At 42.6% G+C, this 23,334-nt stretch overlaps 1 protein-coding gene across 1 annotated transcript in view; it reads right to left on the reverse strand.

The window, feature by feature from the left end:
- Nucleotides 1-16,172: 16,172 nt before the first annotated feature.
- The window catches only part of ACYP2 (acylphosphatase 2), a 32,897-nt gene continuing 25,735 nt past the window's right edge, over nt 16,173-23,334 (reverse strand). Inside the window, exon 4 of the mRNA XM_059840574.1 lies at nt 16,173-16,989. Coding sequence (XP_059696557.1) covers nt 16,875-16,989 — 115 coding nt within the window. The 3' untranslated portion in view covers nt 16,173-16,874. The remainder of the gene's footprint in view (nt 16,990-23,334) is intronic.

Consider the following 23,334-nt stretch of genomic DNA (forward strand, 5'->3'; position numbering starts at 1 on the left):
GTCTCAATGAAGCTGCCATGGGCCTACAACACAAGGGAAAAATCAAAAGTTGAATATCTGGAGATCAGGAAGGCAAATTCCTGTTCAGAATGCAAGGAAAGCCTTCGTTCAAGGAGTTTTCTGGGCACATAAAGCAAAGGATGGTGAAGGGAAAGAGGCAATTTCCTAAAGACCTGCTGGGACAAGTGAAAAGCCAGGAGGGGTTTGTGTTTTAAATCAGTAAACACCAGTGATGGTGGCACTTTTGGAGCCACTCCTTAGGCATCCCAGGAAACTGAAACTGTGGCTCAGTAGAGGTGAACATATATTTTTCTATTGCTTTCACCAGAGCCAGGGGTTCACAGCAATGCTGGAATTCTCTGGGAGATGTGATTGATTATTTCATACTACTGGAACCTCTGGAATTAGCTCTTCTGTGGATAACAGGAAAAGCAACATTTTCACATGGAAGACAAGAGGCAGAAGAACACCTGGCTGTACAGTACAGGAATAAACCATCACCTGGGCTTTTGGCAGGAGTGAGGCTGTTGTGATGGTTGAGGTCTTGTCTGGGCCACCAAGACAAACAGACTGAACCCCCACCCCTGTTCCTGCAGCAGCTCCAGGTTTTCCCCAAGGCTCCCCAAGGCAGATTTTCCAAAAGCTTGTGAAGATGCAGACAAGCACTGTGGAGGATTTACAAACACCTCTCTGCAGGCTGGATGCTTATCAGCACCTGTTGGTGTCCTTTGGGTCCTGTCTGAGGGAACATTACAGATGTCATTATTCAGATCCAGCCAAATTCAGCCTTCAGGCACAGAACATTTCCATGCAAGTAAAAGAGCAGTGAGCTCATATCCAAGGGTGGGACTGAGCCCCAAGTAGAGTAGGAAAAAGGATTTGCTGTGTGACAAAAATAGGCCAAGTGCCTTGTCACATCTGACAAATGCCTCAGATGGCAGGGAACAGCTTTGGGGGGCTATTAAAAGAGTTCCTGTTTCCATGGATCAACTGACTCCTTGTCACAGGTAAATTGGTGGCCTCCTTCCCAATGGCAATGTAAAAGGGTCTCAGCATCAGCAGGGAACTAACCATTATTATTTCCTCATCCCTAATGTTGACCTCACTGTCATTTGTTGATGAGCAATTTTAGGCTGGATTCTGCAGATCACAGAGCTTTTTATCCTCACTTACTCACAGGAGCTGCTCAAATTTTAAGGGAAAAAAAATTGCAGCCATTTACAACAGAGGCTGCCAAATCAGGCACCTTCTTTCTGAAAGTGGGATGTGATGATCTGCCTGGGTTTGGATGTTTCCAAACACAAAATAAATCTAGGGCAGACCTGATACACATTCCTAAAGTCAAGGGCCCTGCTGCAGACAAGGATTTAGGTAATAGCTGTGATCTGCTGCTAACGAGCAGTTAATTGGTGTTCCTTTCTTGTGTTTATCATTTGTAAACAGAAATACCATATTAACAAGTAACACTCGAGGAACCCCTTCAGTTGTGGGTTCTGTGTGACTCATCCCAGTTTATGTTCACTAAACAGAGGAGGAGAAATCAGTTTGGTTTTGCTGCAAGGAAAGCAGAGTGCCCAGATGAAAAGACACAGCCTTTAAGTCATTTCAGTTTGAAAAAACAGAAGTGGGCAATTACATTTCCCAGCAGATACTGCTCTGGTGCAGGAGAAATATTTGTTGGTCTGCCCCTGGCTGGCAGACAGGCAGTTGTTGGGTGTGTACCACACAAAGAATACTTTCATTTTTTGGCATGGTGCAGCATTGCTGAAATACCAAAGACCATGGCTAATTAAGTGGAGTGATGGAACAGAACGATTCGATGATAAGATTTAATTGGTATGAAGGTTCCCATAGAGGAGTTACTGTGTCTGTCTGGGAGGACCAGACGCTCGGCTCAGGGGGGCACTGCTCAACTGAAGCTGGGGGGTAAAGGGCACAGGGGTGCCCTGTGCCTGCTCCCAATCCTGGCACTCCAGCAGCAATTTAGGGAACACTGAACCAGTCTTGTGCTGTCACAGTGGTTGTGAATCACCAGAATCAATGACAGCCCCTTTTCCCCACAGTGACTGCTGGGGGATAGAGCCACAAGGAGCACCTACTGAATCTGAGTAGGGATTGGAGTGCTCCAGATGCTTCACAGGAGCACAGACCAGGAGGCAGCCATTAACTCCCTTAATGCCTGTGCTTTCAGCTGATCATTCTGATTTTTCTATAATAAAATATGCTTATCTTAACTTTCTAAACAGGAAATCAGCCTTGGATAAGCCACTCAAATGCTGATCCTTGCTCCACAGCTTGGCTGACATCACTGGAACAGGTTCCCCCAGTATTCCCTACGTGTACCTACATAGAAGTTTTCCCAAGTCTCCCATTTGGGGCTCCAGACTGGACTAAACTGGCAATGCTGCAGTCTCCAGGGATACAAAGTTCCACAAGGCCAAAAATCACTGATCAAAGCACAGGGCAATAACCACAGCCATATTAGGAGCAGTAAATTGGTATTGCCAAGGGGAAGGGTTGGCCCTTCAGAGCATTCTCCTTCCTTGGACATGGACAGATGATCCAGCATTCTGTTACAGGCCACTTCCATCTGCCTTGACACATGGCCAACACCAAACAGCCAGAAGAGCAGAGCCAAGATCTTTCCTAGAAGAGCCCAGAAGATTTCCCGCAAGCAAACAAGAGATTTGTCACAAAGGAACACAGATTTTGTGCTCAGCACATGTTTAGGTCACCAAGTTTGGCAACAGCACCCATGGAAGAGTCACAGGCTTCAGGATCCTCCAGGTAAAGGTAAATGCAATCCCCACACTCCAAATTTCACTATTACCTCTGCAATGACTTTTGCTGCAGAAAGAATCAAAAAATGAAAATAATTCCGATTATTTGTCTCACCCTTCTCAGCGTTTGGCAAAATCTGTCATGGTTCTAAATGTGGCCTTTTATTTTCTACTACACAAGCTTGACTATACAGACTGAATCTTAAAACATGGTTTCATAACTCCCATTTGGCTGTGAGTTCACTGCAAGAGGGTCTGCACCAATTAAAAACCTTGCAGCAGTTGGGCTGTAACAGCAGCCACCTGACCCCTGAGCACCAGGTGACACCGGATAGAACACACACCTATGAGTTAAGATTGTCTCTGATTGTCACTCCTTTCTGCCAACACTTGGCAGGGATGCCCTGATGAGCCAAGAGCACTGATTTAGAGATTTGTGCCTGTCTGTATCATGACATTCCTGTCCTTGCTCCTCTCCTTCACTAGCAGGGAAAAAGAGCCAACAACTGCTATTCTCTTTCCCCTCCCACCCTGGAGGAAAGAAAGCCAGCACATGATAGCTCTTGCTGCAACACAAATGACTTTCTTCTGATGCTGTTTCCTCCCTTTGCTGCCAGAGACCTGGGGAGCTCCAAGATCTGCCCAGTCAGCATCACCTTGGCTTCTGTGTCTTGCAGAATGGATCTGCTTCATCAATTACTCAAGAGAAAGAGCCCTGAGCAAGCAGCCCTTCCCCTCCTTAAACTGGGGCAGACAAGAAACTGCCCCTCTGTTCAAGGAAACCTCTCCCCTTCTTCCTCCTCTCTCTCTTAATTACCATAATTGTCAAAGGCTTTTCCCTCACACCTCAGATTGCTCAGAAGTTGCCAAGTAAGGAGCCCCTCTCTCCTAACTTGAAAATCTGTTCCTATTAGCCCACAGAAACAGAGCAGCTCAGAGCATTAGAGAATTATGCTTATTTCAAATGTATCAGGCTCTGGTACTTGGGATGCTGGAGTATAATCTGCTGAGTTTCCCAGTGGTTTTTGGCATTAAACAAGGGATCCATAGGACAAGGTTTTTTAGTTGAAGAGAATGCAGTTCAGCCATAACACCCTGGTCTCCAAGGCTGCTGCTGCCACGCTGCACTCCTGGAACACCCTTTGGTGACAGCAGCAGGCTCAGCTGATCCTCTTGGCATAGTCAGCAAGGGTGTTGGCTCCCAAACCAGTTGCCCCAGAATAAATACACATGGAGTGAAGAAATGCAAGATTGCAGCTCTCTCTAGCAACTTCTTGCAGAAACAAGCTGTGATGAAAGTCACAGCAGCAGCAGTTGAGGGTGAGTGGCTGCTCAGACAGTGCTCCCAGGCCCACAAGGGACACCTGCTCTGCCAGCCAGGCAGCTCACCTGCTACTGACATGCTTTTAGAGGAGGCTTTCCTGCTCACCTAAGTCTGGTTCTATGGAGCATTTAGTTCCCCAATGCCCTACTTGCAGGGAACAAAAGGCCAGTCAGCCATTATGCTGGCAAAACATCAGCAAGAGGGAGAGAGCCTGTCTGAGCAGTTGGTTAAAAATTGGTCCAGACTTGCTCTCATTAATTTGCTTTAGAGCTGGGAAAAAAGGACAGGAGACTGAATTTACCTGCCCTGAGACAGTCCCTGTAGCTCTGTGCTACCTGTACTGCTCAGCCAGGGGACACTGCAAACACTTGGCCTCCCGTGGCCCAACTCAGTCAAACTCTCTCAAAACCAGTAACTCTACCCTCAAAGAGCTGAAGGGAGCCTCTTCCAACCTCACAGCCTCCAGATGTGGAGCTTTTAAATAGAAGTACTTCCTCATATGATAACTCCCAAAGGTCAGCTTTATCCATGCCAGTGGAAGGGTTGTTACTGATACAGGGTTACACAGCAGGTGAACTCTCAGTTTTTATGGCTGTTTACTCAGGATGGGGAAGAGAGCCAGGAGGAAACACATCAAGTGACATCAGCAGGGGAATTTATAACATGTATTGCTATATGGAAACAAAAATCATCTCTGCACACAGATGCTCCCCATAAAGTCTTTTTGAAAAATGTACCTTTTTTCCATCCCTGAATATAGGCAAAAGTGAACAACACCACTGCTAAACCTGTTGGCAGAGAGCAATTGCTTGACAGTGTCCACAATGCAATCCAGTCAGGTGACATCCAGTGCTGGAGAAAAGTTTGAGGGTTTTCAGCTGCTGCTGACTGACCTGGGCCAGCAAAGCCAACTTAGGCTGTTGCCTGGGGCTCTGCAATTCAGTGGAGTTAATGACACACAGGGCACCTCAAAACCCATCCAGTCCCACCCCCTGCCATGGGCAGGGACACCCTCCCCTATCCAACCTGGCCTTGGATGGGATGGGGCAGCCACAGCTTCTCTGGGCAAACTGTGCCAGGGCCTCACCACCCTCACAGGGAACAATTTTATTCTGTTTTGTTTCTCTTCTGTCAGTTGAAGCCATTCCCTCTTGCAATACTGAAAGAAGTGCAAATTGTTCATACCTAGTTTGTTTTGGTGTCTTTTGCTCCCCAATAGTATAACTGCTCATTTAGCAGCCTTACACTGGAGCTAATTAATCCTGCACAATGTAATTGGGATTATCATGCCACTGGTGAACATGAACACATTTATTTGGGAGAGATATAAAGTCTCTGTTGGCAATTCTTGTGCCAATATTAAGCATTCCATCACTATTCAGGCTAAAAGACAAAAGACGACAAAGAAGGAATTTTTACACCAATACATGAACTCTTCTCATTGATAATGATAAGAATAATATTTAAATATATTTATACAACTGTGTACTGGTTCAGAAGTCAGCATGCCCCAGATGATATTATTGATTGCTCTAAAACCAGAACAAAGTATAATCTGGCTTTAAGTTTCTGCAAATGCCAAAAATTAAATTTTGTTCTCATTCACATTAATTTTTTTCTACTTACTCCTGATTCATATGAGGGTAATGAGGTCAGGTTGTACAGAAAGCTGCAGTGAAAATGACTCCTTGGTTCTCCTAAACTAAGATTCTGGCTCACTCACATCTACCACTGGATCCTGAAGGCACAAAATGGATTCCTGGCCCAGGCTGCCTCTTTTGAGAGTTTGTTTGGTGTTTAATTCCTGATTTAGTTCTGTGATTTCTTTCCCTGATCAGACCATGGTGTCAGCTTTCCCAAGTGCTACCGCCTTGCTGATTTCAATGGTTTTGACTGCTCCTTATCAGCTGCTTTGGATGCTGATTAGCTGAGGACTCTATGCCTCATCAAATACTTTTTTCCTGATTTGCTTGCCAGGACTAATCCTAAGTGATCTCTCCCAGAATCCCCAGTCACCTCTTTGTGAGCATTCCCAGATGCTCCATAGTCTCCTCCTCCTTTTCCTTCATCCTGTCCCACAATGACACCTCTGCTGTCACCACTGACACCTGAATAATGTGCAGTTACCACGGGCTCCCCATCCTCTCTGCTCGGTCATTTAGATCCGAGTCTCCTTTGCAACAGAAACCAATTAGAAGCAATTAAGTGCTTAAGTTACAAAAGGAAATGGTTCTCAATTACAAAACATTCACCAGCCAGTTCAGTCATTTTAAGACAAAGGTGAACTGAACTTTCATCACAGTGGTAAACCAGACTGATACTGTGATCTACAGTTAATGTTTAAAAAAGAAATGCTCTCCATCAGGGCCAAAGGCTGTTTTCTGATAATTTTCTCGAGGTGGAGACTTCTCCCATTGCCTCTGAGAAGAGGAGGAATCACATCTCCGAAAATTTCAAGTTGTTTTTATTCTACATTCCAATTCCATTTACAAATAAATGCCTTTTATTAAGAGATTTTCTTAGACTTGGCAAAGATGTTTTTCCTGTCTAGGAAATCAGAGACATGAACAAAATCTTTCGAGAGTTCAGGTTAACTGTTACTCTCCTGTCCATTTGTCCAAAGGTTCTAAATGAAGTCATAATGAAATCTTGTCACTGGGTCAAATCTCATTAAATGAGACACCTCTAGGAACATTAGACACTGCCCAGCATTTTTAAAGGTAGGGACTGCAAGACAAACAGCCTTTTCCACTGGAATTCAGACACTTTTATATCAGAAATTTTACACCTCCAGTTGAGGCACAACCCTTTTTTCTTTTCCTTTTGTTTAGTCACTGCTGAGGGTGGGCCTTTGGATCCCAAATGCTAATTTCTGCACCTTTCTCAGGCTGCTAAACCTTATGTATTCCATCTTTTATACACCTTGCTTTTGGCTGGCAATTAATTGCTATCCATTGTTCTGCACTTCCCCATAAATTCTGGATGTGCACAGAAGAACAAACACTTCCATAATGGTGGCCACAACTTTGAGAGCTTGGGAAAGGGAAGCTTTTCCCTGTATGGAGTTACTGGATGCTTGATGCTTTCCAGGATCCTTCCTTGGCCCCACACAGAAAGCCCATAAGAGCATCTCCAGAGGATCCAGGGTTCGCCTGTGGACACCACTTGCCAGATTTGGCGATTTAACAGGCCTGAGTTTCCCTGACTAAGCTAAATCCCATCTAAAATACCAGTATTAGAAGCAGGCATGACTTCAGGGAGCCAAAACAGTGTTATTCTGCAAAATCTAGACTGCATTAAAGTCAATGACATCCATCTATTATGTGGCCCTGGATATTTCCAAATATCCAACACTTAGAATACCACAGCAAAAAACTGCAAAAAGAGGGATTCCCATCTTTTTCCTAGCCAAGGCTCCCAAAAGTACTTTATTAGCATGAAGTAATTAATGTTATTAACATTTATACTTCTGCCAGAAGAGGCAAGACCTGAAATACTTAGAAAAATACACAAAAGGTCTTACGAAAACCTAATTTGTGGAAGAAATGAGAAAAGAAGGAGCTTAGCTTTTAATCCTGTAATGAGGGACTCACTAATGAAAAAAATTCCTACAGAAGGCTTTCCCAGGAAATACCTTGCTTCATAAGATTAATTTGTATAACATCCCCATCTTTGGATTTGGAAAGCTCTTTGAAACTCTGTTTATCCAACATGTAATGGGCTAAGCTGAAAAAAATAAGGGAGAAAAGAGAGAAAAAGAAGTACAAAAGAGGTAATGTGATAGAGGAAGTCCCTTCAAGAAAGGTATCTATACATATGTTAGAGACATCCCTGCTCCTTCCCAGGCCTGAAACACATGGAATTGCACAGAGCTGGAGCTTGGCTCCACATGGAGCCCTGGGCAGAGCCTTCCTCCCTGGCTGTGAGGAGAGCTCCTGGAAGGGGCAGTTCCTGCAGGCAGAGAGGAGGAACGGGGATTGATGGAGAAAAATGGCCTGGAGAGAGGCTGTGTCTTCCCCTTGTGCAGTTTGGGATGGAGCCTAGGATAATCCCCCTCGGGTTGTTTGAGCTCCCCATTCCCAGTTTCCAGCTGGTCATCTGCACTATTACTCCATAAGGAAGTCAGGGCAGTTTTACCTTCCTGCACCCTGCTCAGTGTCTCCATCACCAAACACACCTTAAACAACCTGTGGGTGCTCACAGCCTTGGAAAAACAACACACCTGAGTATTTTTTCTATAATTCCAGCTTACACCAAAAAACTTTGTTACTGTTTCAGCTCCAAGGAGAAATGAGCTGCAAAGGAAGAACACAAGCTCCAGGGTGATGTTTCTGCAGCCAGACCCAGCTTCCAGAGCCTGGGGAGACATTTCACTGCGGCAGGAACCATGACACCCACCACATCTAGTTTACATTACCTTTTTAGAGCCTCCTTCTGTTGGGACTGGACTCTTAGTCCCTACTTCTTTCAGAAACCTCATTTAGTCCTAAGAAATAAGTAACCTGAAAAGGAGGAGTGTTTGGGGTTTACATTTACAGCCAGTACCTGAAGGAAATGACCCTTAATGTGTCACTGAAGCCACTTAACCTGATCACAGGTGGATTTAAGTTCTCTCAATGACAGATTTGTTCCCTCCATGCAGAATCCCAAGTGAAATGTCTGTGAATGTAAGTGGGTGCACTGTAGAGACTGAGGAAGGCACAGAGAAAACTGTCTACTGTACCTATAGCAAGACTTAAAAATAAACTGTCTTGCTAAGTTTGGTACCCTCCTTACAGAAGCATTTAGGCAGCCTGGATTCCTGAGGAGACCAACAAAGTGCCAAACTGGGCTTCCACTTGTTTGCCATAAGCCAATTGCCTCTGAAAGGATTGTGGGATGCAGTCACAGAGGGATTTAGTGGGGGCTCCAGGGAAGGAGCTAGAGGTGGTGAGGGAAGGATAAACTAAGTTTCAGGATCCTAATAACAGTGTTTACTGTAAAGCAGGATGAAGAAGAAATAAGATTGGTTCATGTAATTTTGTTTTCTTGGATTAAACTTACTTGACTCAGGGCTAAACTGATGGCTCAGTGATTGAATTTCCCTAAGCCTACACATGCATGACTTCATTTTTTTAATATTAACATATTCTTCATTATGAAAGAAGAGCAGATGAAATTCGAAGAGACGAAAGAAAACTCACTGGATACCTATTGTACAAAATCCCCACAAATTTATGGACAAGCTTAGAGATTTGAGGGAATCAGAGGGTGCATTATTCTACCTGCACAGGGGAGAGCTTTTGAAGAACACAGGAAATCCCAGCTCTACCCCTGGCTGGCAATTTTTCCCCTTGTGTGTTTATTTTATTACACTAGACAGGCACTTTCTGCATGCCTGGCTAATGCAATCCCCAGTGAGGCTATGCTGTCAGGAAGGATCACCCCCAAAGATCCAATGGAGTGTGGCTGGTGAGGCTGGACTTCTGAGGGAGACTGAGCCCAGCACAAAGAGGAGCCACTAGTGATCACTATCAGCTGAAATGGAATAGCTGGAAGAGAGCAATGAGCTGGGGGAATATAAGGTTGTTCCCAGCTTAGCTTTATGTAGGGAGAGGGATCAGTGGCAAAAGCCTGAAATAAAATGGAAAGGCAAAATCCCAAAGGGACAGAGCAGAGGGACAGAGGTTTCTGGGAGTTCCTAGGCTATAAAACTCCAGCTGACCTCAGACTCAAGGGGACTAAAAACAACTGGAGAGAAGGAGGTGCCTTGGAACTGACCAGTGGGATATGACAATTCTGATCTGAAGCAAAGGACTGGAAAATAAAATGGAAGCAGCTCAGTGTAGAAAAACCTGTGGATGGTCCCTACACTTCACACCGCAGCTTCCAGAGGACATCGAGAGCTCTTTAAAGTGCTTCAATTTTTCAGGCTGCTCCACTTGAAATTTTAGGTTGTCAATATCCTACATCCAAATCTGCAGCTCTTGGGTAAAGGAAAATGGTAACCAGGAAACAAGAGTCTGAGATTCCATCTTGGACTAAGAATAAACATCTCTGTCACAGACAGATGGATAGCAGCTCAGCTGTGCAAAACATGAGAAAAGATGTTTGAGGAAAAATAAATTAGTGGAGAAGTGTAAAGCAGGGAATTAGTAGGATTTATCTCACCAAAAAGAATATTTTCTGTACTAATTGTGATATACAGAAGCAGAACCAAACAGTCCTCACCTACTGAGCAGCAGGTATTACAGCTACTAATCCAGCCAAAAAAACACAGGACCATAGAGGTACAGATCCCCATTTCCCTTGAATTTTCCAGGTAGCAGATTTATTTTCTTTCCTGAATCCTTGTTTCAAGTGCATTAGTTTAGTGGTTGCTTTGGGTCACTGTGGATAGGTTGTCCTCTCAAGTATTTTTCTCATGGGTGCAAGCCTTTGATTTGTGGTTATTTGGTTTGCTACCTCAATTAGATATCTAAAATTCAGAGGGTATTTTCCCTTGCTTCTCTTACTCGATCCATCAGTTGTTTGATACTAAATAATGCAGAGCTGCCATCTCATCTTTTATTTCAGGGAATACAAGCATCTAAGGTGAAGCCTGCCTCCTCCTACTCCTCTCCTTAAGTTAATTCCTCCTGGCTTGCAGCAGCACAGAGGAGAATCCATTTTTTCTCTTTTGCTTTGTAGTGAGGGCAGCAGAGCTACCACGTTGTTGCTAAGGTTCTTCAGAATTGATAATCCTGTGGCATTTTTAGCTGGATGGCTGCAAACTCTCTTCTTTACACCATTTGAAAAACCCAAGGGGCTTTCCTACAAAGCAATTTAATGTATCCCAGCCTTTCCCCCAGGACCCAGCACCAGGAATTCTGTAGTGATTTGCTTCAAGGCATCGAGCACATCAAACCATGTTAATTACCACAGCCTCATCACAGCCACTCCAGCTTTTAGCGGCTCTATTCCCCCATAGACAGGTTTTAAAAAATGCAAATAAGTCCTGGCTGTGGCTTTAAAAAAGAGGAGAAAAAAAAAAAAAAAAGAAAAAGGACATTAAACAAAATAAATCTCTCAGCTTTCTTGTGTGCTTTCATTTCTTACTTTCAGACTTTCTTCCTGAATGCTATCTGAAAATTTAAAAAAAGCAACCAGCAACTGTTATCTCAGTACCTCCAGAACAATTCACTTATTTCATTCAGAACATTAGGGGAGTTTTAAACATACCTTGACTAAGCCAAAAATTTCAGAAGTTGTGGCTATTTCTGTCCCTTCCTCTTCCTTTCTTCCCAAAATATTACAGAATTCCAGGAGTGCCACATTTCCTACCACCCAAAGAGTAAATTTTATGGCTGGGTCAGAACAAATCTGTTATTTCACACATGATAATTTCTACAAATAAATGTGTGCAGAGCTGTGAGGCTGCTCTCGAGACCCTCATGGGTATTAATACCAGAAAAATTAATTATTATTTATTCCACAGGACAAGTCCCAGTCACATAAATAGAAGCTGGAAGCACCCACACACTGCCAGCTCTAAAGAGGCATGATGTCCAACCAACACTTTTTACATGTATGGAATGACATCCACCTGTACCCCTCAGACAAATACACCATGATTACTACTTTAAACAGCAAAATGTAAGAATTCAGTGGGTTTAACACTTTGCTTCACACAAGTGTTGTTACAAACATTGGTGTGGTATCTTAGAAATAAGACAAAGCACAATTTTGTCAATCACTCTGTGCCTACAGTTCAGTTTAAAACAATAGAAATAGTTTCTTCCTTCTCACAGGCACATTGCTGCCTGCTAGATTATACTGGCTGCATAATGAATTTAAGGAATCAGCATTATGGTATTCAGGCTATGGCTTAACTGTGATAAATAGTGCCTAAATCCTATTCATCTTGGTATATCACTCATTCTTTGGAGCACACATTACTATTTAGTCATCATTTTGTTTCCAAAGTGTCAGCAAACTTAGATAACTGCACAGGTTTGTTTTTTTTTTCTCCCCGAGTTATATTGTGGGTCATTAATGAGTTTTAACTTGGTCTGCAAATTTTTTGTCTGCCTGTTTCCTGACAGCAGGCAGTAACATCTCTCTGGGAAGAGATGTTACTGTTAGAGCCCCTCACACAATTCAGGGTTGTTTTCCTACCTGGTACTGAGATTTCTCTCCCAAGTGAGCTGAACTACTCACAGCTGTACAACACTTGTAGAGTTCAGGAGTGGACGTTTAAGAAAAGTTTGAGGCTGATTGGTTTTAAACAGGGGGAAAATAAAAAACATCACCAACAGTTGAACAAGACTCATAGCGAGTCTCAAATCCCTGCTGTGATCACCCAGGTGCTGCCATCTAAACGGAGTATTCCCTTATCAGTTGATGAAACACTGGCCTCTCTTCTCATGCTCCAACCATCTCCTGAGCTTTTGCTTTTAAACACTTTTTCAGACCCTCTTCTGCCAAGCCCCACTTCCCCAGCCACCCCTTTTCTCTATGCTGCTCACATAGAACTCATTTCCAGTGGTGCCACTGACTGCAGCTCCCAATAAACAACTACAGGTAAATTTCTCCACATTGATCTTCTTAAAACTCCTGTTCCTGCTCCCTTCCTGTTCTATTTACCATCTCTATGCCTGCACTAGAATTTTATCTTTATTTTTATTATTATATAAGGAGTTGAAGAGTTGCATGCATCCACTCTCTGCTTTCACCCTTTGCAGAACAGCTCTGTAACTACAAATTGGGAGTTACTGGCTTGCTTGGGACAGTGAGTATCTGGCATGGTTTTAAGTGCTGAACTCCATGCAAGAAAGTTCTGGCTTTTCTAATGTTCCTGAGGCCACAGTGATTCCTCTGTAATTAGGAAAAAATAAAACCAGCACCAAGAAAGTGGCTTAGTCTTTATCTCATGGCCCCCTGCTCAAACACTGTCCCATTAATAATGCATTTCCTTGGTTGCATGACCAATTACTGTTCCCACTAAAGTCCGTGGCAGCATTCCAGTAGAACCTAAGTCAGTGCCTGCAGCACAGAACTGTTACCTCCCTGCCAAATCCAAGGGAATGCCAGGTCACCTTCCAGCTAGTGGAGAAACCCAGGGATGCTCGGTATTCCTCTAATTCAGTCTGTCAGACCCAGAAAAGAATTGCTCCCAAAAATCCACAAGGGCATTGCCCCATTTTTTCTGGAACACACACCATGGTTACAATGGACAAAATTTGCTTCTTGGTGCTGATCAATTGTCTATGAAACAAAAACATGGCTTAGAGCTTATTGCCCACTTTTAGAACAACACAAATGCAGGGAGAGGAAGAAATGTTATAAAACTTTCCCATTCCCAAACTGCAGGAATCACAGGTGTTAATTCCTAACACCATGGAATTATTATTATTATTATTACACCTATTTGAGAGCCCACAGTGTCTTTCATCAGACACAGAGATGCAAGTTGGATTTTGAGCCAAAAACTTCTACTCCCCCATTAATGCTGTTCAGAGTGTAATTCTTCACTTCAGGGGTAAAGACAATTTCACAACTGATTTACAGTGTTATTCATCAGAAACTACTTTTAAATATTTATATTAGCACTTATGTATATTAAGTTCTATAGTAACATCATCTAATTATGGAAGACAACTGGTCTCCTCCTCATTACTCAGACCATTCTGGAATTTTGATTGGTAAAACCTTCCAACCCACTCCTGCAGCCCTTTTAACCAAAAGTGAGGTTGTTCCTACTTTGATCTTCAATATCAGGATTTTTTATTCAATTATGCCAGTATTAATACTAAATGAGTTGGGGCAAATTTAGTTATTTTAAGTCCCTGCAGTGTTTTTTGAGGCAAAAATAACCTCTCTTTAATCCTAATACTTCTACCCACGACACAACAGACTGTGAGGAGCCTTTAAGAAAGAACAGTACTACAGAAATCTCAATTTATGGGATCACTTTAGTATAAACAGACTCTAAAAAATAAATGATAGCAGAGAGCAGTGTTTGCCCTCATCCCTCACTGCAGCATTCCCTTCACAGCAGAGTGCTTGCAGCAGCACAGAGCCATGCATTAATCAGGAAGCTCCAGTGACTAATCCAGTTCACTCTGTCTAGTAAGAGGATTCCAGCAGCAAACATGCCCAGTTTTCTAAGAAGAAAGCAAGCCAAGCAAGGCAGCTCCAGAGGACATCAAGAAAATAAGAAGAGACAGATTGGTGTCACCTAAGAGAAAGCATGGCAGGAGATGCCACCATGCTTTTCTCCACACAGAAACCAAGAAGGAGCAGATCCAGCAGAACATCCCTGTCCTGCAAGGTTACATCATTCCTGATGAGGCACAAAGCTCTTCCTCTGCTCATGGCCTTGGCAAGGCTTTATTTTTTTATTCTTTAATCAAATACTAACAAACCCATACATTTCTGAAATGCTTGTCATTTAGGAGTTAAACTCTGATTGTAATTAACATGTCTAGCCTTTAGGCTTAATGAGGTGAATTTTCCTAAATTCTAGTAGAACACAAGTCAGGCACAACATTTTCCCCTCAAGAAAGTCAGCATTGTCCAAAATGCCCAAACAACTTGTGGAGGTCTGTTCCCACTATTTATTTCCAAGTCTCAATCCTTTTTAGATAGAAACTATTAGAACAGAATAGAAACTATAGACAGAAACTACTTTTATTTAAATAGAAACTATTTAGTGGCAAGTACTCCACTTGCAGCAAGAATGAAGCTGGCCTACACATCATACATTCTTGCTGCATAGCATATTGAAAAAATAAAATTCAGGGATATCTATGGTTATAACCGAGTAATATTAGAATGGAGTAGAAAAGGAAGTATGTCTTAACTCAGTTTTGATGTCTAGTTATCCAACTGTTCTTGCTTTTTTTTCTTTCTTACCACTGGGATTCTTTGGCTCCTCAAAACCAATGATGTTCTCATTAAATCTAGAGACACTGCTCTGCTGTTCTGCACACACTGCACTTCCACAAATGGGATGGCTTTGGACTCAGGATACTTTACCAGAATCTGAGGATTAAATAAAAATGAGAAGATTAATGCCCACAGTACCAGCCAAGGCTCCATTAGTTTCAGGAACACAGCACAGAGAAATGCTCTCTCTACCCAATTCCTCCCCAGAAGTGAGAGCATTTAAATGGCTGCTTCTCTCTCCTCAACCCTTGCTTTTCTAGGGGAGTAGGAGTAAAATCCCCAGGCCCTTGTGAGCACCCAGCTCCACCCCTGGAACACATTAAAACAACTTTTGGCTGCTCTTCCTCTGTATCTAATGACCCCTTTGTTTTTTGCCTTCCCCTCTCCTTGTTCCTCAAAATATGAGCAAAGCACTTGGCTGGAAAAATCTTTGACTAAGGGGGTATTTTCTGCCAGGTAGCTCCAAGGAAAATATAAACTACTTTGTTAGGCAGGATACAGTTTTCCACAAGGATGGAACAGTTATTGAGCTCCTGTTACACTTGAACTTCGCCATTTACCATCAGCTGAACAAGGGCCATTGACCATGACTTCAACAATGGGGGCTTGTGTATAATCACAGAACAATTCATAAGCAGCTCCTGCAAATTCTAGAAAGGAGATTTTACTGCTTAACACAAAGGTCCAAAGGAAAATTAACCTAGTGGTGAGCAGAAATACCTTTCTAGGCACACCTTGCACTGATGGAGAAGTGCAGTGCTTAAGTTAGGAAATGTCCTTCTTGAAATTCAAACCATGAGCTGCAGATTTGCTGCACTGCCCAAACTGACACCACCTATCCCAGGAAGGGGGACAGGGCAGCCTGTGGGAACACCAGCTTCAGTATCCTCATGAAGTTTCCCTCAATGCTCTAATCCTGACCCACAAGCACCGCAGGACTGAGGATCCAGGTCTGATCCAGTCCTGACTAAATCCAGGGTGCCTGTGGAGACAGCGCTGGATACAGGAACTGGATCCACAATGAATCAGACTTATCTAGGATTTATCAGGATTTATTGCAAGCCCATGGCTCAAGACTTCCATGGACTTCAGATGGTGGACGTGGGTGCAGGTTCCACCACACAGTCTTAACTCAGGAGCAACACACACCCACAAGGAAAATCACTTAAATCTTCAATTTTAGTAAGAACATTAAAAAAGCAAAGAGATTAAAACATCCTTTATAGTCAGCATTGATGCAAGCTACAGGTAGATAAGGAAAAAACAGGGGGAGAGGCCACACATTTCATCACCTTGGAACAAGATTTATCTGAATTATTATGGAGAATTTTAAACCAGAGCTGGTTAGATGATCCTAGATTGAAACAACATATTTATTTTAAATTCCCACTATAACCTTAATAATTGTCACATAGAGCCTGTTCTATAACAGGCTTGTTACAGAGAACTCTCAAGTGTTCCTGTCCTGTAGTTATGTATTTTTGGTGAGATTACAAACAGAAGAACATAAATTTATTATTTTTCATCTAAACATGACTCACAGTGTAAAGATTAGGTACCATCTGGTTGTATGTAACAAGTCTCATTGTGCACAAATAATCACCAGCACTTCTAAGCTTTTATCTGTCTTTCAAAGCTGCAATAAATTAGATATTGGCATTTTAGACACTAAATGTTGACATTCATGGTGCAAGATGTCTAACACAGCAACCAGGAATTCTTACTTGGTGGGAACAGGGAGCATTTGTGTTTATCCCTAGTACAGAAAAGCATCCCAATGCTCTTGTGACATTCGATGGAGGCACAGAAAATATCATGCAGCAGAAATGTCAGAGTTTTGTGCTTAGTGAGGTGCCCTCCTGTTAGTATCTAGTGTTGAAATCTGAGAAGTCAAGCTTGGAGATCTCCTTCTCGTTGGAAAAACTTGTTTTATCGATGCGGGAACTTGGGCTTCCAACTTTGCTCAGCCAGGATTTCCTGCAGGAAAAATAAGAGAGGGTTGGCAGATAAGGAACTGCACATGTGGGAGTTATTCTCTGTCATGCCTTCACTCACTTTTACTTTTTTAAGAGCCATAAAAAGCATCTTTTAATAAGGAAATTACCCAAATCTGTTCTTTTCTGTTTTCCCTCCCTTTCCCCTTTAGAGGCAAACCAAACTCTTTAAAGGTATCAGTGTTTCCAGGGGATTTACAGAATATTACATAAAAACACAGCTGACAAAAAGGCTAAAACAGATTTACTGCAATGATCCCTTCTAAACACTATTAATAGTATTCCTATAATTACCTTTGCAGAGTCAATACTGTGCTTTTTAGCAAGGACCTACAAGCCATTGATAACTGAAAAGAGACAGGAAAACAGAAGCCCAAGAGCCAGTTTGCTCCTTGCTGGTAACTAAAAACGTGGGAACTGGAAAGGAATGAGTTCAAAACCAGCAAAAAGACATCAATTATGTCAGAGCAATACTGATTTGTAATAAATACTGAATGTTATACTGGATATACTGGATATATAATGTTATACTCAGGAGTGCAACTAGATACCCAAACACTAGAAATGCAGCAGGTGAGTGCTTACACAGAGGTTTATTTACAAAAAACACTTGGTCAGTATTTTTGGTTGTACTAAACTCTCAGAAGTGAGAAAGTATTTTATTGTATCACATTGAAGGAGAAATATATTTCCACACAAATAATTTTTAGAAGTTAGCATAGATACTTAACTGATTACTATTAAAAAGAAATAAATATTCACCTTATTCTGATTTGAAAACAATAGTTGTCTTATTAAGAGTTATGCTAATTGATCCTTTGCAGAATCCCACTGAGCATTGTAAACTGCAATATTCTAGCAGTAAGACCCAATTTTGATGTCTTTATAGGGAGAATCACACCCAGAAATTACTTACCTTGAGCCAGTAAATCAGTCTATCACATTTGAGATCCAGAAACACACCCTGCTAGAGACCCTACATGTAAGATTTGTTAAAAAGCAGTTCTTGACACCAGAAAACACTGCAAAACATCTCAGGGGGCTTCACCAGTTACCAGAGACAAATAATTTCCCCATGAACCATGTTAGTCTCTCACAGATGGGTCTCATCACTGGCACAGATAGTTCTAAACTTGCATTCAATGTGACTTGAACAATAAAACAGAGCCTCTGAATGGAAAAACTTCCTACAAAACAGCAACCAGACCCAGGGATCTCATGTCCCAAGTGTGACTTGCTTTATTTTAGCACAGAGAAATTAAAATACCTGTCAGATGCTTCTACTCCTTCACACCTCTTGTTCTTTGCTGCATGTTATGAACAACCTCCCTTCCTGTCTTAGATGAAGGATTTCCAGTAAGGAATACAACATGGGAATAAGAGTCCAGGAGTAAAACAGGAGAACACAACTTCCCAGTTCTGCTGGAAGTCTCAATACAGAGGGGATATTTCAACAGAGGGAAACAAGCCTGAGGACAGACCATTCAGAAAAAAAACCCGAAAGAAGTTCTTGTTTATTTACCAGGAAAGTCTCTAACAGTTGGATGTCCTTGAGTGAGAAGAACATGCATTTGAAATACTGAATTAATCTCCTGAAAATAGAAGAAATTGCTTTTTAAGTAATGTGATAGTTTGTTCACTACTTCCTTTTGTCTTCCCATTTTGAAGGTCAGCTTATCCTGGAAAAAACCAAAAGGAACATATTCCTTGTCCAGCCTTCACAACAAAAATTCATCCCTGGGTGCTTCCAACTCCAAAGTTCTGCTGGGTGAAAAAGTACCTACAAACTCTGACCAGAGCAAACAATCCACTCTCAGCTCCACATACCCTCCTTCACATGAATAAGGATGAAGCACAAATTATGAAAATCCAGTCAGAGCAACTCAGCTCCATGGAAACTCTTTACAGGATGTGTGTGTTATTTCTTATTTAATGCAGCAGGGAGGGGAGGAGGCAATATCTGGGAATCGCATTATTTTGGGGCTCAGCTCTGCATTGAGGGGACTTTCCTCAGCCATCTCCCTCTCTCTGCTGGTGACAGCCCAGTCACCAGCACTATGAAGAAGCACATTTTTTACAAGCTAAGAAAGCAGAAAATCAGTATTTCCTAGAAGTTAAAATGTCATCTCCAATCTCATCACTACCAGGGGTATTTATTTTCTTCAACAGTGAAGAAAAGGTTCTGTACTCTCCTCCTCAGCCTTCTCAATTCCCATTCACCTCAGATCTCTTCATGTGTGTAGACATGAGCTACAATTACTTGCATTTGGAGTCTTAGCTTGTCATTTATAGCATCCATGTTAAAATTCACTGCTCCTTCCCACTTCTCAGGAGTGCAAAGACTCCCTCCCCCTCACTCATCTGAAGCAAATGAGGACATTGCTGAGAAGACACCACACAGGTTACTCTTGTTTTAAAGGATTTATTCCCAAAGGGACTGCTCCAATGAATCCAGAACAAGAGGTAACCTCTGAATAGGCATTTCTGACCATGTTTGATTTCATTGAATGGTTTGGGTTGGGAGGGACCTTAAAACCCATCCAGTTTCACCCTCTGCCATGGCAGGGACACCTTCCATAACCCCAGGTTGCTCCAAACCCCATCCAACCTGGCCTTGGACACTGCCAGGGATGGGGCTGACACAGCTTCTCTGGGCAACCTGTGTCAGGGCCTCCCCACCCTCACAGGGAACAATTCCACCCCAATATCCCACCCAACTCTGCCCTGTATCAGTTTCAAGCCATTCCCCCTTGTCCTGTCTCTCCATTCCCTTGTAAACAGCTCCTTCCCAACCCAAGCACTGCCTGTCCATGAAGTCACTCTTGGCCATGCTCTGATCCCCCTGGATTTCTGAGTTACACAACCTCCCTGTCCAGGGGAGAAGCCAGTGCTCCTAAAACAGCTTCCCAACCAAACCACACAGCTTCCCTATCCCCATGTTCATGGGGGATACTCCTAGGAGCTTAGAACAATTTGATCTGTCACTCTTTCCCTTCTCTCCTTTCATCAACTAAAACAAACCTTGCTAAGAGACACTGCCTTGACACCCAGGCAACAGAGACCTTCCCACTCCACATAATCTTGGAAAACAACATCCGAAGAGCTGGGTTTTCACCATCCCAGTTTATATCCCTGTGGAAACAGCCTAGCTGTGCACAGCATTCCAAGCAGGAAAACACTCCTACCTGTTAACTTGGCAGAATGGAGCCTGGCCAGGTATCTGGAGAGCTCCCTGGAAAAGTTATTTAAGGAGTTACATCTCTGTAACACAGGATAATCACAGAACCCAGTGCTGGAAAAGACCTCCCAGACAGATTCCAACCTTTGACCAAACACCATCTTGTCAACTAAAGCGCAGCACTAAGTGCCACCATTAATAATAATAATAATAATTAATAGCACTGGCACAGCCCTAAAACTCGCTGTGCTTGAAATACTACAATAACAGAGAAACTTTCCAATTTCCTGAACAATATTTATTTTTTAACTCCAATCTCTGCTACAAAACAGATCTCTCTAAAATAAACAGCTTGCTTGGCATTATTCTCTGAAGTATTTCTTTACAATATGAAAACTACTCCAGCAAAAGTTCCTTTTTTACATGCAAAAAGACAAACTTTTATCCTGATACTGGAGAAATTTACAGTCTGTGATGCTAAGAGAGGACCTGGAAATGCCCTCCAGCATTAATAGATGGGGAACTAGGCACAGGTTAAGAATATGTTCCTCTCTCTTCACCTCAAGCACAGTGTCACCTAAGTGGAACAGGAGAAAACTATGCTTTTATTTAGAGGAAGAGAAAATAATGGCACTGGCTTGTTTACGCTTTATTTCCCTTTGTTTAGGACAAATACTGCAGAGAACATTACTTTTTGAAGACCATATTTACATCTGTGACAGCATATAGACCAGGCTTGCAAATATTTATAAAATCCCGCCAAAAATATTTTTGCCTTCTGCAACAGCACTGTCCAATTTTTATAAATGCGGATATTTCAATGTTTGCAGAAGAAATGTGGAATTCTCTCTCACAGCTGTGTGGCTTCTGAGATTTTGGAAAAAAACTTCAGCCACAGTTTTTAAGCTTTGCTCTGTAATCTTTAGGGCCAGGAACATTTGTTTTTATAAACCCAAAATTCCTCTGCATAAAGACACCTCCCACCTTTCCCTCCTCAGTTTACTGCAGAGCCATTCCTATTGTCCATACACCTCTGCTCCTCCTGCCAGGAAAAAGGTAATTGTAAAGAAAATTTACAGGGTTTCTTGTTGTGAAAAAGTAGCAGGAAGAATCAAAACCCTGGCAAAGAAGCATGTTGGGAATACTTGGATTTGAGAACAAGGCAAAGTGCAAGGGAGAGGAATTTTAACCCCATTATTAGGATGGCCCCACCAGAGCCCAGCACATCCAAGCCAAGTGAGGGGTTACTCCACAGGATTAAAGGAAGCAGAAGCAGTAGGATTGAAGGATACAGACCAAGCAGTGGGTGGCTGCAAATGAAGGGACCTGCTGAGGCGTGGGCATGGTGGCCCAGAATAGAGCTGCAGCCTAGAGCTGTGTGGGAGCCTGCTCTGTGCATCCCAACAGCAGGAATGCCTTGGCCCATCGGGGATTCAACACAAGGTCTGGAAGTGTTTGAGGAAAGAGAGAAAGGTAGTTAATCAAAAGTGGTGATTGACTCTGTTTTTAAACACAGCTGTCAGATGAATGTTGTTAATTTGTTTATATTTCTTCCTTCCTTGCTGCACTCAGGGGCAGCATTTCCCTTGGGAATGCACAATGAGCTTTTCCTCGAGGTATATTGGAAAGGATGTCAACAGCAAGAGCAGATTAGCAGGATCTGAGATTTTACTGATATTGTGGGACACAGCCCTGAGTAAGCCTCAAATACACATTTTGGTGGTGAATTTCTATTTATAAACTTGAGAAAAGTGACTTATGCATTAATCATCACATTCTGTATGGTATTGGCAAGGGTTTTTTAATGTAGAGGTGATCATGGCCAGTTTGCATCAGAGGAGAATTTGGCTCTATGTGCCTCAAATCCACTCTGACACTGGTCTCTGACCTATGCTAAATGTCCTCACCTACCACTTTAAAGAGAAGGAATTATCCCACAATGATAGAAACCAAGCCTGGAGCTGTTCTGATTTTGTCATGTACAATGCCAAGATCTGTTGTGCATTTTCCTGTTAATCATCTTGGTAACCTTCAAGGAGGATTTAATAATTTCAACATGAGATCATAAGTATATTTTTATTAAAACTTATCAGCATAACTCTTTGTTTAGGCCATGTTAGGCAAGTCACTTTTGGCTTCTTTCAGAGATCTTATCAGAAAAATCTCAGCAACACGGCAGTCATTTGTTCCAAAGTAAAGAAGTGAGTGAAAAGTAAACCTAAATTCAGCCATTCCAGTAACTCAAACAAAGCTTTTATGTCCACACTGACCTACAGAAAAGCAAGAGACAAAGGGAATTTCCAGCTAAGCTTGTGTCCTGTCTCCCAGAGCAGTAAACACCCCAGGAAGCCAGCAGCAGCCAAAAGGCCCATTGTGTTTTCTCCCTGGACTCTGTCTGCCCCTACAGGGACCTTGGCTCCCCAGGCTGACTGGGAATTTTGGCTAACCCCACCCACTGCACAGAACACCACTCAAGGTTCTCTGCCATTCCACATCTATTAAAGCCAAGGCCACAGGAAGCTTCAATGAGGAGGAACTGTTGCTGTTAGGGCACCAACAAAAGAAAAGCTCTTTCTAACGCTCAGCACCCATCACCCACGTACGATTGAACAAGGACTAAAGGACTTCAGCCTCTGACCAGCTTTGCCCATTACAATGTTCATTAAACCCCTACACTGGCCATTTCAGAGCCAGAATGAATCACCACACTTGACCAGCTCAGCTTTACTTCAAACCCATGTCCTTACACAGCCTGGCAGAAATCCACGACCCAGAGTCCAGCTGACCAACACAGTCAGGAATCTGAAAGACAACACTTCCCTGTTGTGCAGTCCCGAGGCTCAGCCGGACACAAAAGCCACGAGGAACAACACCCACAGTTCCACACTTGCTGCATCTCCTCACAGGAGACACACTGAAGAATAGTTTATTATTATGCAAGAACTAAAAATAATGCTGGGCCAAACTGGAGTGAATTCCTTCACGGACTGGGATTCTATTTTCCTCAAAAGTCCTCCTTACTTCACAAATCTCTTTGCATAGTTAAAGGACTGAAAAAAATAAAAGAGTTAGAAGACTCACAGAGAAGTTGCCATTTCCAATCACAAAGGTCTTAAAGGAAAGCATCAACACTTTTAAAGCATCCTCCTG

Source organism: Haemorhous mexicanus, chromosome 3, assembly GCF_027477595.1.
Source record: "Haemorhous mexicanus isolate bHaeMex1 chromosome 3, bHaeMex1.pri, whole genome shotgun sequence".
Taxonomy (NCBI): Eukaryota; Metazoa; Chordata; class Aves; order Passeriformes; family Fringillidae; genus Haemorhous; species Haemorhous mexicanus.